The 18,991-nt window shown below is 35.5% G+C and overlaps 1 protein-coding gene and 1 long non-coding RNA gene across 5 annotated transcripts; one reads left to right on the top strand and one right to left on the bottom strand.

The window, feature by feature from the left end:
- Positions 1 to 44: 44 nt before the first annotated feature.
- Positions 45 to 18,439, top strand: LOC125387072. Of its 4 annotated transcripts, none has more exons than XM_048414254.1 (4): positions 45 to 104; positions 7,814 to 7,992; positions 9,888 to 10,036; positions 17,201 to 18,439. In XM_048414254.1, exons 2-4 carry the CDS (start codon positions 7,911 to 7,913, stop codon positions 17,372 to 17,374), a joined length of 405 nt encoding a protein of 134 aa, XP_048270211.1. In that variant the 5' UTR covers positions 45 to 104; positions 7,814 to 7,910; the 3' UTR covers positions 17,375 to 18,439. The 4 variants fall into 4 exon arrangements, 3 of the variants coding, with proteins under 3 accessions (XP_048270211.1, XP_048270209.1, XP_048270210.1); XM_048414252.1 differs by lacking the exon at positions 45 to 104 and adding an exon at positions 880 to 1,061; XM_048414253.1 differs by lacking the exon at positions 45 to 104 and adding an exon at positions 7,447 to 7,713.
- LOC125387103 lies at positions 7,266 to 11,078 on the bottom strand. Its single transcript, XR_007227665.1, has 2 exons — positions 10,624 to 11,078; positions 7,266 to 7,452 (listed from the first exon to the last, which is right to left on the bottom strand). It is a non-coding gene; the product is annotated as an uncharacterized LOC125387103 (long non-coding RNA).
- Positions 18,440 to 18,991: the final 552 nt, after the last annotated feature.

The following is an 18,991-nucleotide window of genomic DNA, read 5'->3' as shown; positions in this document are numbered from 1 at the left end:
CTGTACTTATATCTATTAGATTTCCACCATAAGCAGCGGCCGTGCAGTGACTTACAAAAGTTTCGAACTCGCGGACGTTTAATCACGTTCCCTACTCCGAAGGGGTAAGTACAAAGTTGCTCGTCTCAGTACTCTTGTTAGAAGTTTTATCATCTTTTTCATTTCGTGGTTACAAGCTTTTCCAGGAAATTCTTATCGTTTTACAAGAGCTGTGGGACACAATGACGTCAGCTATCGATCATATACGCGAATTTGTTGTAAATTAATTAGGAGAATATCTGGAGTTCTTTATCGTTGCCAGCTGTAAAATATTAGAATTTTTCATTTATAATTCTCATATTTTCGACTCTTCCGTTGCCAAGACCACCTTGAAAGATTTTTGGTATGTTCCATCAGCCTTGTTAAAAGTGTGCCCATTGGTTAGCTATATTGATTTTAAAAATCAATACGTATATCAAGTTTATTATCTCACAGAAACAAAGAAATTCGTTTTATTAATGAATTTTCGATGTTTCTTCTCAGTTTCCTTTAGCATCGAACGAAGAACATTATATGATCAAACGTTTCATCGTTCAGATCATATTTCGTTTAAAAAGATTGAAATTGATATTGAGATAAAATCAAAAAGTATCCGTTGTTCTCGAACATTCTAGTATTCCTTCGCCGCCCGGGAGAAAGACAGGTATGAAGAAAGAGGATATTTTTTTTATTAACTTTTTAATATTGATATTTCGACAAATATTGACGTGTGCAGTGAGAAAATCAAGTGAAATTTTGAATAATATCGTTTTAATAATTTGTGAAACGAATTAGTTTGGTTTTTTCCATTTTTATTAGGTTCCGTCAGTGCTGATTGACGCGCCACTCCAGTTTCCATTTCCGTTTCTCGAAATTTCCCACGTCCTTAGTCTTTGGGACTCTTTGCCCAGGTAACCGCATTGCTTCTGGGTACGTCTCACCGTTCGGGTCTCTCGAGCTTTCGGTGTCAGTTGTTACCGTTGAAGGAAGAGAAGCTGGTGACGGATATTATCGAATAAATCGTTTATTCTGGAAAAGTTCGAGTAAGTTCGTTCTGTTTGAATAAATCAAGACATAGATCAATTTTTATCGTATCATCGTGATTCGCCATGTCGTACGTTTGGTTTCGGGATACCATATGTTTTTAATTTTTTACTTTTAATTTGACATTTTACGCCTATAATCGTGACAGGAAGATACTTTCAATGAATTATAAATATTTTAAATTATAAATTATAAATATTTGTTATAAATTACAATCATACTACGGGGAAAAGTGAAACATATGTTTTCTTGTGGAACATGTGATAGTAAATTATTCGAAGCATAATAATGCTTAATTAAAGATCTATACGGTAACATTTGCGGACGAATATTGGGGTAATATTATCGCGTCGCTTTAATCTGGCATTTAATGCTTTGATTGCGGTCTTTGAAATGGCATCACAGATGCTGGTATAATATCACACGAAAAAGGAAGGACCAGTGGTTGATGTTGCAAGTGCACCAGTGCGTTGCAGCCATCGGGGGTGGCTTTGACGCCGGTGCCGAGGAGAGGCGCAGAACGTGTTCGATCGACCCGCGAACGCAGCCCGTGCTCATACTGTGACAGAGTTCGTTTCAGTTAGTCTCAGTCGCTGTTTGCCCGTCGACAGCGTATAGTCGCGCCGGCCAACGATTATTTTTTCTTTTTTTGTTTCTCGATAATTCTCTCGCAACACTCGTTCTATACGTACACCATCAGTTTATCGCGTGATCATTGTTCCCGCTTCCCCTACCTTGTCACGTTCTTCAAAGAAGATTTCCCTTCAGTTTTTTGTTGTTTGGGGAAAATTCATCGCTCGGACACATGGATTTATCGACACGACGGTTTATCGAGGCATCAGCGTGATGTGCTTTTCAAGTTTCATATTTTCTCTATGATACTTTCTAAGGAGAATTTAGAATTCGGAAGATATCAATTTCCAGGAAATATAGGTCTTTATGAGATAGATCGATAGGTTTGAATTTAATTAACTCTCTTATAATTGGTATTTCAATTTTTTAATTCCTTAAATTCAGCTTTCTTTATGCTGTTAGACGATATAACGCGGGCATTTTATGATATATCGAATATATTCGTATATATTTTACTTTATACATTCGATAAATTTCCTTGGTTGGCCGGCCTGCAACCCACATACGGCACTTAATAAAAATTTGTTTCGTTAGAGGTCGGTGTTTGTTCATCTTCGTCATAAAAATGTCATGACGTCATATCATATCACAAGGGTTCTTCTGAAAGCTAGATATTCGATAACAAGATTAATGGTTTTCGGTAGCTTGCAATGTCAAGCTTTGAACTGGCGGGATCGCCTTGCTGTCAAATCGTCATTCAGCAGCGACCATATTCTTTAACTACGTTCAAGACGTATATCGCGCTACAGAAACCATCAAAGGAGGATTTAAATTTGCAAGTTAGTTGCCTCTTAGAAACGAGACAGTTGGTTGTTACTTGTTATCCGTAGTTGGTAGTTGTTCTCCTTAGTCGCCGCATATTATAGAGACGACATTCATAGTCACCAGTTGCCTTCGCTAATAGTTTCTTGTTGTCTGTAGTTAGTTCTCGTCATCGCTATGTATTCCATCAACCACGTAAAATTTAACATATAGGATTTTATTCTTTTTTATTCTTTCTGTAGAAAGATTCTTTAAGTAATATGAATTTAAGTAACTATCTTATGATACAATAAAGTGGAAAAACGATTATTTTACGTAACGTAATTTTTTAAAGAACTTTGAATTTAAAGGATTCACAGATAGATATCTTAAACGTAATTAAACCCTCCATATCGTAACAAATTAAAAGAAATTGCGCAAGAAAGTACAAATACATTTAATGCATAAAACATATATTTAAAATCCAAATGTAGGCGTTGACGCGTGCGTGCTACATGTTCGAAACATTCGTTACATCCGCGATAAAATTTGTAACGACGAAGAAGCTTAACATATGGTGTGCTTCAAGACGACAGCAAAAAGTGTTGGCGGATTTTTCGAAATTTCTTCCATTCTTAATAAAAATATATTGTATAAATATAGTAGGATTTTTCAAATTTAAATAGTTATAATGATTTGAAACTTTACAATCGTACGGTTCTGTTTTATCCTTTGAATATAACTGTCATTTTCATATCTCCTTTTAACTAAACTAAATATTTAGAAATCCTATAATTTGTACACTTCTATTTGTGAATAAGATCGATGAAATTAAAGCGTAACTATGCTTTCAATAATGGCTTCGATGTATTGCTCACCATTATGGCGGATTAACGTCTCTAAGTGATCGACCTTAATCACTAAATGGCAGCCGCGATTCAGTGGTAGAGCCTTACACATGACGGACGTTGCAAGCGCTTCTAAGACGTCTATTGTGAAACGTTTCCAATAGCATCGGTTACGACGACGGTGAAATCCGAATAGAAATATATATCGCGTATCGCTTCAGCCTGACATGTCTTAAAATAGAATCACAATTTTTCGTTCTTTAAAAAAACAAAAAAAGTCTATAAAAATTATATGCAAATAAAATAGATAAATGGATAAATGGTTGTACAAATTTATAAAACAGATATTACAAATATACGTAAATAAATTATATATTTATAAATTGTTTGTTTAAATATCTGTTTGTTTAAATAAATAAAAGGGATATTTACGACTTACAATGAACGTAGTCCTATTTTTAGTTTTAAACAAAGCAAAAACGGATAACAACTTTTTAAAATGTAAAACTCAACGCAACAGTGGTTTTTTTTAATTAATCAATAACGTTCAAAGTTAATTAATTTAGAGTGGTTTGTACATTTTGTATGCTCGCCGTATTTTAACGTTTGATGTGTAACGTTTGATGTAGTACTTGATGCCCGAAAAATCGAAAAATAATTAAATTTGATCGTTTCGTCGAATTTACAAGTGTGTATATTCGTGTGAAATCCTATGTGCTTGTGTATGCTGATGTGAAAGGCGGTAATATATTTTTCTTTTTTCGATTATTGTTGTCAACTTTTGTGTGGAATAAATCAATTCCGTGAATAGAAGTGCAATCAATACAGCTTACTATGAAATGATAGCACAACAACAGTACATATCGCCATTGACGTCAGCTTCACAAAATTTCTCGAATATCGAGGTTGTCCATTTGGGTTAAGAATTTATTTCCACAAATATTGCCACAAGCACGAATATCTTATGGAAATCCACTGTATTTCCACTGTAATTTTTAATAATCAGATTCCATATTGTATGCTACGATTCGAGGAAAATCCGCAGCTAATTATTATCTTTGCTGCCTTTAAATACCATAAATAGTCGTCCGTAAATTTTAAAAGATTTTCTGTGCCATACTTATATTGTGTATTTTAGTCTTAAGGTGCGGGTCGTGTTCAATTAATTGAAAGTGATGAAACTGTAATGGGTCACGATAGTCAAATATTAAAAATGGTCTCGTTGGCTACATTTAAAATCTTTACGAGATATATATGCATAGTACGTTGCTACTAGCAACGGGTAGCGATGAGCAATAGAGAACAGTAGCTTCCTTATCTCGTCGTGATTATGTACATACCAGTAATGCACAGTACTCGTACTGAATATCTTACAACATCTACATAGATTTTCAGATTTGTTTCGAATATTACCAGCATAACCATGATAGTAGAATTCTGTTACAGTATTAATTCTATAGTGCCGTTATGCATAATACAGCCCTAAAATGTTTCTACAAATATACGAATATTTTCGTCAGCTACTATATTCCAACCATGGCTTATTATGAAAGGAAATATATAACGAAATTACTTGTTTTTTTTTTTAGACTAAATTAGTTTAATTTGAATAATTTTAGTAATTGTGTAGGATCGAACAACAACTTATCATTAGCTTCACTCGAGACTTGATTGCACGTAGCAACGTAATTGCGTTGGAACTGAGGGTAGAAAACAATGTCAACCGTTAGACGCGTCTGTCTGGCGAATGTGTAACGCGTGAATAATAGATGGCGGCAATCACGTGAACCCTACTTATAGCTGTTTCGGCTTATATCGTAGCATTCAACCTAGGGTATAACGATAAGGATCATTAAAAGTTCAAAGAAGTTCGGCTGATCAGCCTCATTTTGTTCCATTTTTTAATCAAGCGATGAATCGACAAATTGTACAGATTTCGATGGTTATCACAGTTCTCTGGGAATTTTAAAGCGCGGTTCGTCGAATTTAGTCGGATTGGCTACAGACTCTTTTACGAGCAGCTTGAAACTCGATCTAGTTTCGAGAAAATGAAAAATTCGTTTTATCTCTTTGTTTCCCTGTTCCTTCCTTCCTCTTTTCTTTGCTTTTTACATTGCGTTAAGACCGGCTAAATAATATTGATTGCCATGGACGTTGGCTGGTTTAAAATCACTGACATCGACGATAACAAAAGTAAGTTTGATGATCATTTATCTGAGCCGGTGTTATTCGACTTGAGCTCTGCACATTTGTTAATATTATTCTAGTAGGGATGAGATACTACAAATTTTAAATAACTTTGATTAAAATTATATTATAAAAATTATATTACATTAACGTTTAGAAGTCAATAAAGTGGAAAGAATTACGCGAGATAATGTAAATATAAATTATATTACAAGGAAACTAGGTAATTAATTAATAGGAAACTAGCTAGGTAATTTGAAACATTCTGGCTAAAATTGCATTCTTTCAAAGTTAGGACGTACAGTATTTACAAAGTAGATTAAGTATCAAATGGGATACTTAAGAAAATTCATGTTATCATTCTTTAGTAAACATTTTCAGGTAATAGCCTTCTGCAAAAGCTGCTTTACGTTACGTTAACGTATTCATTATTAATATTAATCATATTGTTCTTATCTCCTAGGGGCATAACAATCCATTTTTATATTGTGTTAAAGCTAAATTTCTATTAGATTGTCGCAAAATTTTCTTTCGTTTTATAAAGAAATGATAGATACACAACATTTTTTCTTTTATGTTATTTTATATTAAATTGGAGAAAGGTGGATCGCACATAATTCAATAAAATAATATAAAGCAAAAAATATCGTACATCTATCATTTCTTTATAAAACGAAAGAAACATTTCGAACAACCTAATATTTCTCTCCAACGACACTTCTACGATGTTAAAATATTTGATAAAAATATTTGATAAAAATATTAAGAAATTCTAATATTGATTTAAACGTATCGATTTATTTACTTTTCGCTGCCAGAAATTGTTAATTATGATTTCCACTTAAAAGCGTATTTCATATTATGAGGATAAATGATCAAATTCATCTCTAATATACACGTTAGAGAGTCATTTATAGCTGCAATCCTGTTTACCGCTCATATTCCTGGAACTCGATAATTCACTAGGCGATTGCTCTAACCGTGCAGAATACATCCATAAATAATTAATCGCTATTAATGTTCCATCGACTTTTGAAAATCCCTGATGTGATCTATTTCACTTAATGAGAATACGTGTAAAGTGAGGTTATTGCTTGATTATCTTTAGTCGAATAAATCGAGTGATTCAAATTATAATGCGGAAGAAAGTCAAAACTATGTATATTATTTTTTTCAATTTTTATGTATCATTTGACGGAAGGAAATTTGGTAAGTAAGGTTCACCTTTTTTGATGTCAATGATTTTGAGATATGTTATTAAGCTCCAAATTCTAAGCAATCTTCTATATATATATATATATATATAACATACGTTTAATAGCCAAAGTTCAACTACCAAGTATACGCAAAGCTTTTATTTTCAATTTATGCGATACCACTATGTTTCATGAATTTATTTGCTAACGGTATTGAAACAAATAACAAGCAGAGGACGAACTATCCGTGAACTGTTTTGCCAACGAGTACGCTTCCAATATTTTCTGTTTGAGAAAACACACTTGTTGCTGTTGCAACTCCAAATATTTTTACAGCCGATGCTTTTGCCATGAATCATCGGCTAACATGTAAAATAGAGAAAAGCCATAGTTGATTGTAATGGAAATTTAGAAAACCTGAAATTCGATATAGAAGGGAAAAATAAAGGAAAGGAAGGGAGAGATAATTGGAAGCTTGGGGCCAGGTTTAATTCACTGAAACCGGGCTGCTTGTGTCATCACGAAACAGAATTGCCAGTACGTCATTTCTGTGCTCCCGTCCTCGTAAAAACGGTTTCACTCGTTAAGAAAAAACGAATAGGCGGTGAAGAGAGAAAAAAGCAGACAGAGAGCGCTTTTAAAAAGCTGACGAACCGTGCGTTGCCACAACGAGACACACGGTGCTATTTGTCGTTTTAAATTGCGCCGCAACTTGTTTTTGAGATCTTTGCTAGAGACATGTGAAAACACGTTGGAAGTATATTTCTTGTTTTTGTGGAATTTAGCTGGAAAATGAAAAATAACGTAAAACATGTACTTACGACTTACAGAGTAATCGAATGTATACACTATAATAACCAACGATTTAAGGCTTTAAAAGATCGAAAGAAAAGAAAAGAAAAGAAGAAAGATAATATGTTGTGGCAGTCTAACTCGATCTAAGGAAATAGAGAGGGAGGGGGGGGGGAGCAAAGCTTGTTAATCTGGAAAGAATACAAGCATCAATTTCAAGCACTTATAGGGAATCAAGCGGGCTTGTTAAGGTCGTAAGTTGGACAATTATCCCGTGTTAGGTTCAATCAGCTTAGTCTTACACAAAATTGATCCAATCATGTGAAAACAAATGTATTCTGATTTTTGTCGCAGATATTTCTGGTCTACGCACTCCAGTGCCCGCACAACTTATATTAAAACACCTGATTTTCCCATTCTACAGCAACAAATTTCCTGATCCTTTACAACCATGAAGGACTTGTATGCGAAAATACTTGCCACGATCATCTGTTTGCAGACTATTTTCGTCACTATCTTCCCGTTAGGGGCTGGTAAGTTGATACTGATTAATTATACCATCGAAATTCTATATAATGGCTACGAAAAATATTTGCATCATTACCCTCATTTCCTAACGAAGCGCGTTTTTTTACCAAGTTTTATATTTCATTTCATAGTATCAAATCCCTGTAGTTACACGAAAGTATTAAATGATAGGAAATTTGATATACACGAATTTAATTAATTAATAAGTTAGTCGATATACAGCCATTATTATTTCATGTGAAATATTACAACGTCAAAAACTTAACGTTCTTGTACGTACAGTATTAATCACAAATTGTAAGAATGTTTACTGATAAGCAAAATAGATAATATGGAAAACGCAGACCTATGGAAAGAGAATTCCTGACATTAGACAGGAATACGCGATTGCACGAAATATTTTATGGTATGTCTAACATGGAGAATATATGCGGCGAAGTACGAAAAATTCATCCTGAGATATGTATACGACCTACGCGGTACGGGACGTGTTATAAATGGTTTCCGCCACTCAGCCGTATTTGAATTTGTGAACACGATCGAACAAATGACGCGACAATTATTAATTGCCGTCTCTGCCTTAGTAACGATTCGCGTTGGAACGAGGTCGAATCGTTCCGATTCCACGCGCGATTAACAAATAATTACAGTGGACATCAATTACTTGGATGACCTTCGTCATTTCAGCTTAAAACGATTAATTTGATCAAACCAAGCAATTATTTCAATTAATACAATCTGCACTTTAAATTCGCACGTCTTGTGTATACACACCGGGCCAGAGAAAAGTTTTCATTCGTTCGAGTAGAACCTTCGTAGTCCTTGAGGACGCGTGTCGCTTCTCGTGTACCTAAAGTTTCGCTCAAATTAACCGTTTTATTTGAATTCGATCGAGTGAAAACCTCTTTGTCACCGTGAGTTTGTTACTTAATTGATACTCTTAGATGCCCTTTGCTTTCAATCTCTTACATCCATTCTTAATTAGTCAAGTCGTTTGACTTTTGACAAGTATTTTGAAACCATTTTACTAACACGAACCTACTTTTTTACTTGAGATTATCCGCTATTTTTATTCAAATGTATATGTACGTATATACACTTTTGAATTTTAAACGAACCTTCTGTTATACCTATATCCTTTAAGCGCCGTTTTAAGTTTCAAGAGACTTTAACTCGGATAGCTCGACTTGGAGTTCTAACGTATACTGTGAAGCACACTTGCGAAGTAAAACAGCAAACACGATATAAAAAGTTTTTCCCCATGTAAGAAATCGAATAACCTATTTCAACGGTGCTTTAATCTCATCGATGAAGCATCGATGCAACGAAGAAGCATCGTGATAGCCGCAATGCGGATCCGTTGAACAAAAATTTCCTGGTACGGTCGTTTTCGTAATGTTATTAACCGTTTTAGTGTCGGATGTTTCAAGACTCCGTATCGGTTTGTGCTATGCAGCGCGATAGCGCTTCGTTTATTTATTTGCCAGGAGTACCGATCGACGCGATCGCGCTGCCCTTTTTCATCCTGTTTTTTTCATCGAAATATACCGTTCGACGTGCTCGCGCTTCATTTATGCTCTGCGTTTCGTTTGCGTGATAACATTCTATAATGCAGGATTTGGTTTTCCGATTCAAGAGGTAATTTTTTATATTGGTTTTTTTTTTTTTATTTGGTTTATGATTATTTGAAAAACAAGTAATTACGAGAGGAAACTCTGATATGACTCGCGACGAGCACGCTTGAGCGCGTTGCGAATTAATGATCGTGACCATACATCGTGGCACAATTTACCACCGTACGCGAATAGAGCGATCACGCTGCGTGGCGTTAAAACGGTTAGCGTAACTGCGCGTACGATTGTCGAGTGGCAAAGATATTGACGCTGGTAATCGTTTTCAGCGGCTTTAGGAAAACACTGTACTGATCTCGAAGGAAAAGTTGTCTCGCATGGAATGATGTATGTGCCGGGACCTTCGATTTGCAGTCAATGCTTCTGTTACCATTCGGAGCCAAAATGGTGCCAGGCTATCTTCTGTTCACCTCCTTTGGTAAGTATATGCTCATTCTAAGAGCAACCAGCTTAACACAACCATGAGAAACTAAAGTACACCGTTAACGCTTGCATGCTGGTCGTTAAAACACATGCTGCGCGAATAGGGTACACAGCGATTCATTTAACTCGCCTTGAATTAGTTTTAGGAAGACAAACATGGACAGGGATAATTTTTGTCACGAGCCGTTCAATTTATTCGTTCATTAGAACGAATTAATTTACACCTGCTGAGATCGCGATTGATGTGACAAATTCGAAATCTTGTTCCATATAAATATTTTTAAACAAGCACGTCGTAAGCTTTGTATATTTTTTAATCGCAACGAAACTGTTCAGAGAAATGCTGAAATTATTAATTAGAAAAGGAGATTTCTACGCATCGTTGTAAAAGTGTCAGGGAAAATATTCGTGAAACAGTTACGTTGTTACAGGTTCTACAAGAAGAAATATTGAAAATCACGTTCCACTTATTCAGTTGCACGTGTAAAAGGTATCTTGCGTTCGCGCAAAAAATCTCTGAAGGATACATGCTTTATAATAATTGGAGTGTCGAAGTTGTTACGCGGATCGGCGTACACGTACCTTTTAATGAAACTAGGTTACTCATTCGTTATTCGTTCCTAATTTTCAGCTTCACGATTTTTACGCAATAAAATTTTATACACCTGTTCGGTTTATAAATGATTCAATTCAAATTTAACAGAATTAAAGTTGAAATAATCATTTGTGCTTCATTAAAAGGTTATTTCAGCATCTCGTTTTAATATTTTTATTGGTAATATTTTGTTAATCGTTATATTTAAATGGAGTTTTTCAAAGGAGAGACATTTTAAGGTAGGAAATGGACATACATTTATAATAAGAATTCAGAAGAAAGAATATTTCATACAGAAAGAATTATTCCGTATGTATAAATAACTACGCTATGAATTTTATATGTATCGGATATTCCTTCTGGTTAATGTATCTGATGTTTTTTTCACGCGAGGTAGCGTATATTTGCATCTATATGTCTCTTCGTTTCTCAGTAGTAAAACTTAGCATTCATGCGGCTGATAAGTAGTTACGCATTGACAACGAGAAACATAAAATGAGTAAGAAGCATGAGACATTCTATAAGAAAAATAAAGTTGTTTTTATCTTTCATTGCATATTCGTCAGAATATTGTTAATAAATATTTAAGTTAAGATTTCAGTTGAAATAAATACATAGGATTAGACATTTATTTATATATGTATCTATGAACGCATTTGACATAAAATTTTGATAACGACTAAAATTATATATTCTGATATTAAATTAATTTAATGAGAATAAAAAACTAATTTTTTTAAACAAGATTTTGTATAAAGTTATATTTATTAGGAAAAGTTCGTTCATCCCTTTATAATATCATAGGATTAGACTCATAGCTGTGTAAATCATTTCATGGAATAGTATATGTGTGCGTGTGTGTTCTAAGTTTTTATCATAAAAATGCTAAATGTACTAGGAGACGTTTTTAAAAATTCATAAATTTTTCTTCATCAAACATATCAATCGTTATATTGAAAAGTTAATTATCTTTTATTTGTTTCGAGCTGCACATTGATTGAGACATTCGTGTTGGTTATAATTGCGAATTTAACGCAGTTAAACGAAGTTGTTTGAATCCCTTGCGAGCATGTAAATATATCGTCGAATTAATAGGTCAATTACTTGAGGTTGGAATTGAAAGAAAGGGAAAGGTGGAGGAGAAGTCTTACGTTTGAATGCGGGACACTTTTAAAGCCCACAGTTCGCTGAAATTGCCAGAGAATTCAATTAAATGGCAAATTAAACCATTGAACTGAATCTGTTTCCAATCGCGAGCTTAGAAGTTCTATCCTTTGAATTTTTATATCAGTCAACTTTCTTTTTGTACGTACGGTAACGAATATAATTCATGAATTAATGAAGTATGTAATTGGATGAAAGTTCTTCTTCCTGGATTCAGTATAGACTAAGAAAAATTATATAATAACGAAATTATCAACTTAAAATTGATAGAGTGTATAGCTTTTTTTTTTTTTTTTTTTTTTTTTTTTTGCGTGAGGAGGGGAAAATGCTGTTACGCATACCCAGTGATGCGGATCACTGGGTTATGTGGGACTCGGGCGGATGTTGTTGCCATACCCACTAAAAACCCCTCCTCCTTTTTCCTTTGCTTTGAGGACAGACAACCCCGGTAAAACCTGTCGGCAGTCATCAGGTTGTCCTTTCATGCCCCGTTGTATCTTCTTCTTCGGGCAGTTATTCTGTATATTCTGTATTGCTCTCGTCATCTTCTCAGCTAGTTCGGAATACTGGGCTGATCTCCTTCTGTGGTTCTTTGTTGTCTTGTATCTCTGCCTTCACTGCTCCGAGTAGTTGTTGTTGCTCTCGTTCTCCTCCTTGCCTCCTTCAAGGCCTTCGTTGTCACCCTCCTGTGAGACATGACGGTCTTGCGAAATTGCCTGAATTTATCCCAGCTCTCGTTCTTGGCGGTCACCGTGGCGATCAGATTGTCCACGTCTATCTTCTCGCCAAGAGCGTCCTCCAGCTCAATCCTTCTGTCCGTTCACTTCGGGCACGTGAACAGGGCGTGCTCTGCATCGTCGTTAGGGTCTCCACAGTCGAGACAGTTGCTGTCGCTGCTCTTGCCAATCCTCTTTCTATAGACACCAAAACTCCTGTAGAGGTGGCCGTGTGTGCGTTATATATTTATTGGACGTGCGTGATAGTTGTAGTAGTTGGGCCTGGTCCGCTGTAATTGTCACTGGGGGCTGTAGATGTCGCTGCCGTCGTCCGACACTAGTTAGTGTCGAGTGGTGGTATTTGGCTTGTCGAGTGCCGCCACACTCCCATACCCGGTTAACAGCTGCATGGTGTGATGATCGATGTCCATCTTCTTTTTTGTAAATAGCAGCGCACTCGGTATTAATTTCCTTGCGCCTCCAGTTCCTCCATTTCCCTGCGCTTTCAGCTCGTTGCCGTCATCCGCGCCGATCCTGGTCTTATGGATCTTGTTCCTCTCGTAAGTCTCTCCGAGCATCTTTATCTTTATGTAGATCGGGAGATTCCCGGTCAACGCGCAAAGTGCCGCGTGGGAGATGGTACGGTATGCCGTCGTTGTTATGCACAGGGCCGTTCGTTGTGCCCGTTTCAGCTTCTTCCTGTTCTTATCGGTATTCGCTAAGCTAATTCTTCTTTCTGAACCCATACTGCCTCCGATGGAACGGGTCCGTTCCGATGCATCTCTCGATGATCTTCTTAAAGCATTTTTCCCAGATCTTGCTCATGGCTGGGAGTATGCTTATCGGCCGGTACGCGATCCTTTCCCGGCTTCCTTAGCAGTATTACTCTGGCCGTCTTCCAGCAGTCTGGTTCCAGCTTGCTTCCAGCTCCTGCTTCCAGCAGTCCAGGAGTCTTCCATCGACTCCTGCAGCCTTCTTGGTGTTCATTCTTCCGGCGGCATCGACGACATCGCCTTCGCCGATGACGACGCTGAAGCTGATGTCTTCTTCTTCTTCTTCGGTCTCTGCCTTTTCGCGGCCCTCGTAATGAGAGGGTCCGTGTCCCATGGTGAATAGCCTCTGTAGGACTGCTTCCACCATGTCGATCGGCATGTCGTTGCTTGGTTTCTTGCTTTTGCATCTCTTCATGACTGTGCGATAGGGTTTGCCTTCTTGCTTTTCTGTATGGATGGAAACGCGTTCGAAAAGTAGAACGGAGTAATTAGCGATGCACGATCCCAGGCTGGTGAATATTTTTCCATCGGGAGAAGTCAGGTCGAGCGATACAAGATTTATATGCTCGTTCTGCCAGTTATTTCAACGTCTGTTACGCGATAGAAAATGAACATAAATGAATAATAAATGTATTACAGCCATAAAGATTGCTTGATGTACGCCACCGTTTTTCCCCTATTTCTCCGATACAATTTTCCTTCTTTTTTTTTCTTTGCGAAACACTTTACTAATCGCGAGAAATTGTATTGCCGCCTGGTACGTATTCGAATTATCCTCAATTATTCTCGGTTGTTTCCGTTTCCTTTGGATTTACATAAGTACTCGTTTGATGTACGTGCAGAGTGAGATAATAACTATTAACAGCTATAAAATAAGAAGCGAAAATACGTTGAAACTCGATTTCTAGATTCGCGAGACTTTGCAGAGCTTCGAAACTCTCGTGTTTCAAACCTAATAAAAAGTTGTAGAGGGAGAATTACATTGCGAGATCTGTTAAGGAAAATCGTATCGTTGTAATAGGATTATTTCAGCGAGGGAAATTCCGTGTTGCGTGTAACGCGTTGCAAAGCCATGAGCTTTCTTTCGGGTTAATATACATAATCGCCTTATCGAACTTTCCATCTCACACGTGAATTTTGCATTTCAATCTTCTTACTTGCAGTCCAGTCCAGTTCAGTTTAGTGTGACTAAGCTAAATGTTTTATAGAGAGACGTACAACTCTATGAAGGGGAGATCAATAAATTGGGTTATCTTTAAATCACTGACAATTATTTCATCGACACGATTTCACCGGCAGCGAATTCACCGGCAATGTCTATCAAAGTTTATTTACCGATACACCGAGTGAAATCACCACAATCATTTCACCAATATTCTCCTTTGTCGATAATTATCATGCTTGCCACTACATGTTATCGTTGATTATATGTCTTTATTTACACATTCGTTTACGCGCATAACGAGATAAACGAAGAAACGAAAATGATATGTTGTCATGATGTATTGTTAAATTACTAATTAACACGAGTTATATATCTACCTACATGAAAGCTTCTAAATATCAATTATAATTCATGAAAGCACACAAGCTATTTTGCTATGCACAAATAGAATTATAAGGAAATGTTACGTGCTAATGATTTAACGAAATCTATTCCTCTGTACATTTGACATTTCTGTATTATTACTTGTGTACTTTCTGCTCTTGTTTACGTCATCGGAAGTAAAAATACGTTAAGCGAATCAGCTGATCTATTTGAGCGATTCAATGGCTCGGTCTTCTCTTATGCGACTACCAAGTAGAAGATAAGTTCTTCTAGATAAGTTATATAACATTTTATAACATCCAAATTAACTATTTTTTTTCTTTTTCTTTTTCTTTTTCTTTTTTTTTTTACCTGGGGGAAATCCGCTCGGACACGAAGCCACTTCTTAAGTGGCGTGGTAGTGAACATCCAAATTAACTGGGGCACTAATTAGCTGAAGCTTCTAGTCAAACCAGGTATCAGTCTTTGTACGCAAAGGCATTCATTACAATCGTTTAAAGTTTGAAGAAACACCGTTACAAATTCGTGATATAAGAGAAAGCGATTCAAAACTCGGATTCATTTGTTGGAACGACGCCGTGGGCAAAAGTACATAATGGAAAACTTTCTTCCAAGACCAATTGATAGCGCTGACGTAATTAAAATGTGACGATATTGCCAGCGACGTTTCTCCAAATAGACGACTAACTTATTTACGAATTGCCGTAACACGATTGCCGCTGGTAATACGGTTAGTAATCACTTTATTGAATTTTCGCTTGGCGTGATATCGTCGAGTTCCTAGAGAGATTCTTCTCCCTTGTAAAACTATGTTTCTGCAACGACTGTATTTGTTGAATTGCCGTTCGTGAACAAGTCCTTCTCTTTATTACGTGTAATAGATTCTTCTTTTTAAGTTTTAAATTACATTGGTAATTTTCTATAATTTATTACTCGAATATGGTAATTTTTTCTTAAAAAGTTTGCTTTTTCTACAATTATTTTACTACAAAACCCATCAAAAACATGATGTATGTATGTATATATACTCTCAAATATTATCGGTTTATTCTCAAGCTATAGTTCAATTTCGGAAATTGCCAATTAAAATCATTAAAAAAAAAAAAAAAAAAAAACACACACACACACACACAGAAAGTTCGTTAAAATATGCGATTTTCCAATCAAGATATAGAATTTATTCGAGTAATATAGATTACAGTAGCGATGGTGACGGCAACGATGAATGGACTGATTCTTCGTGCGAAAATAAATTGGAAGCGCAGAACGATGCATTGTTTCAGGGAATATCGATTTTCAAGCATGGTTTTAAAGTACGTGTGCGCGTGACTAGATTTGTTAATTAATGCCGCTCCCAGATTTTCAATATATAAATGTGACACCTACATATCTTTAAGCTTAAAACAATTGGACTAACAATTTCGTTAAATTTAAATCAATATTTATCTTTTTAAACGCAACAATATTTTTAATGACAACTTCACGTGTAAATCGAGTACATACATATTCGATCGTTCTTGAAAACCTGATTCTCTGCGAAGAGAAAAAATCCTTGAATAAAGATTTGATCTACGTTTTATATGCTACGTTTTACATCCACCTCTTTTCAGATATACCTCTCTATTTAAAATCATAGATCGTCACACTCTATAGGTATTTCCTTGAAAAGATTAAAGTCGTTCTGTATAAAAGCCAATTCAAAGGGGAAGGAAATTCTGTGAAAAATTCTTTCAGATTTGCCTATGTTTGAGCTCGAATCAAAGCAATCCTGTATAATAGGATAGGATGATAGGATGATTCTGTATTATTCCTTGTGTACTTTCTGTTCCTGTTATTTACAATAGGATGATTATGCGTTTAACTTCTCATAGAATCTCTCTGATTCCGTATGATATCATCAATGTTTTTGAAATATGTTATTGATGTCGTAACGTCAACCGTTTCCATTGCAAATTCAATTTTGAATCGCAATTTCCATGTTTGCGTGGCAAAAGCGTAAAATCGATAACGCACGCAAACATGTCTTCTTTGCTAATGGCGTACTATAAATATAAATATTTGAATAAATATTGCGAATTTCATATTGCTAAAAGATTTATACTATTTGTTCGTAAATAATCGTCGGATCTATATTTAAGTTGAAACTGCTGATGAAATTTTGTTTCATAGCACAAATTATTCTTCCCGAAATGTACGTTTAGTGTTATAATATATTTGACCAATGGTTCTCAAATACTAGTTTTGCAAAGGCAATGGTTGAATTGGAGCAATTCTTTTTTCTTTCATTCTTTGAATGACCTGGATTTTCGAGTAGTCTAGTGACGATTGATCCGTACAATTAATCGATTTCTTTTTATTACAGAGCTGCAAGAAATTCCGCATTGGACGCCGATGTTGCGAGTTCCAGTGCGTGGATGAGGTTGACACAGGCTATTGGTTTGGATCTGATGTGGTTATTGTGAATCGTTCATCTAAACTTGAAAAACATAGTGTATTATGGATGCTGAGTTTAGTGATAGTAATTGTAGTATTTTAATTTCTCAATAAAGATTCCGATGGCGCTGTGGACAAAATTCGTAGCTTATAAACATCAACGATTAGTTTCAGCCATCGGGAAAAGAAGTAGTGTATGTATGTAGTGTGTTAACGAAGTAGTAAAACGTAGTGTAAAGAAAGTAGTGTAAAAGTAAAGTAGTGTAAAAGAATCCTTTGTTCCGTGGTATATATAGGCAAAAACGAATGGTAGACCGCAGCATAATAGTTTCCAACCATCCACAATTGTTCTATTTCCTCACTCGACGTCTTTCATGTTCATTCATGTAGGAAAAAGTATGTTATCGTTTAATAATAAGCTTTTGAGCGTTTAATAACATCTCGTCGAGTAGAAATTCCACACGAAGCAGTGAGAAAAATAATATTTGAAGAAGATCTATGTTCTCAGCTTCGTCGTGTGCCAGAACTTTGTAGGATAGATTGCGATGAAAATTTTATACTTGTAAGTTAAGAAAATTGGAACGAAAATTCACGTTGTCTGCAAGATATCTTGTTTTTGGATAGAAATAGTTACTTTACTAACAACATTCTCAATATTAAAGATATCAACATCTTAGATTTAATGAAAGCCGCTGGAATACGCCAGATATTTCATATCTGACTTAAACATGTACAGTGACGAGCGAAAAAAGTAAACACATAAATGTAAAAGACTAATTTTTCAAGTGATCGGTAAAGATTAGGTAACAGTACTACAATAACTACAAGTTATTATTAACGAAATGTAATAGTTAATTTTCATTAACATTAATAATGTACAAAACATTTTACAAAAATGGACATCTCAAACCATGTTTACAGTTTTGCACATTAATTATACTCGTCGAATCAAGGTTTCAACATAGTATTTCGTCCACTAGTACTACTTCACGTTTATTATATCCAATAGAATTAACTACTATTTAGGTAAATTATTTTGTGGAATGCTCTTCAAATAACAATGCTCTTTTCTCATTATACCTTCGACATTCGCTTTTTACGTAAAATTAACGGGCTGTGTTTACACTTTTGCTTGTCACTGCATATCAAGGAAGATTGAAATATAAAGTAGTTCGCACAAAAAAGTAGATATTAGTATTGATGTTATTGTATTCCATATTTGACCTTAAAATATGAATAAAATCTAATCAGTCTAAGTATTAATGAAATTTCAAACATTTTTTCTAAAAGAACGCAACTCTCCTTTCTAATGAGCACTATATGATGCAATAGAAAAACAATTTGACACTGAAAATTGTGGTCAAGATCAATTTTGCGCTACACTTATTTAACCAATTTTCATCAAATCGAAGGTGTAGAATGGCTTGAAAAAAAAACCGCGATAAATACTTTTTTGACACTTTGTACAAAGGTGTATATCAATGTGTATATCTATACACATACTCTGTATGTGCATATCCGTGGAATATATATCCGTTTTTCGAAGCAAAATGTTATCTACCTGTTCAAAAGGGCAAAGCAAAAACACTACATAGAGGGTTTGTTACTGTTGACACTCTGTATTTCCGTGCGCAAAGTATCCAACCAGATATCGAGGAACAGCTTTCAGGGAACGAGATCGAATGTTTATTGAACATACCTATTTGATCGAATATATTTA

This window comes from Bombus terrestris, unplaced genomic scaffold, assembly GCF_910591885.1.
Source record: "Bombus terrestris unplaced genomic scaffold, iyBomTerr1.2, whole genome shotgun sequence".
NCBI classification, from domain to species: Eukaryota; Metazoa; Arthropoda; class Insecta; order Hymenoptera; family Apidae; genus Bombus; species Bombus terrestris.
The sequence above is the reverse complement of the archived record's forward strand: the minus strand, read 5'-3'. Positions and strand labels throughout refer to the sequence as shown.

Excerpts from the sequence above, each read along its gene's own strand:
- LOC125387072 (XM_048414254.1), top strand. The coding sequence starts at position 7,911 with ATGAAGGACTTGTATGCGAAAATACTTGCCACGATCATCTGTTTGCAG. Across the intron at positions 7,993-9,887 it reads TATCTTCCCGTTAGGGGCTG|CGGCTTTAGGAAAACACTGT; the intron begins GTAAGTTGATAC and ends AATCGTTTTCAG. Across the intron at positions 10,037-17,200 it reads TCTTCTGTTCACCTCCTTTG|AGCTGCAAGAAATTCCGCAT; the intron begins GTAAGTATATGC and ends TTTTTATTACAG.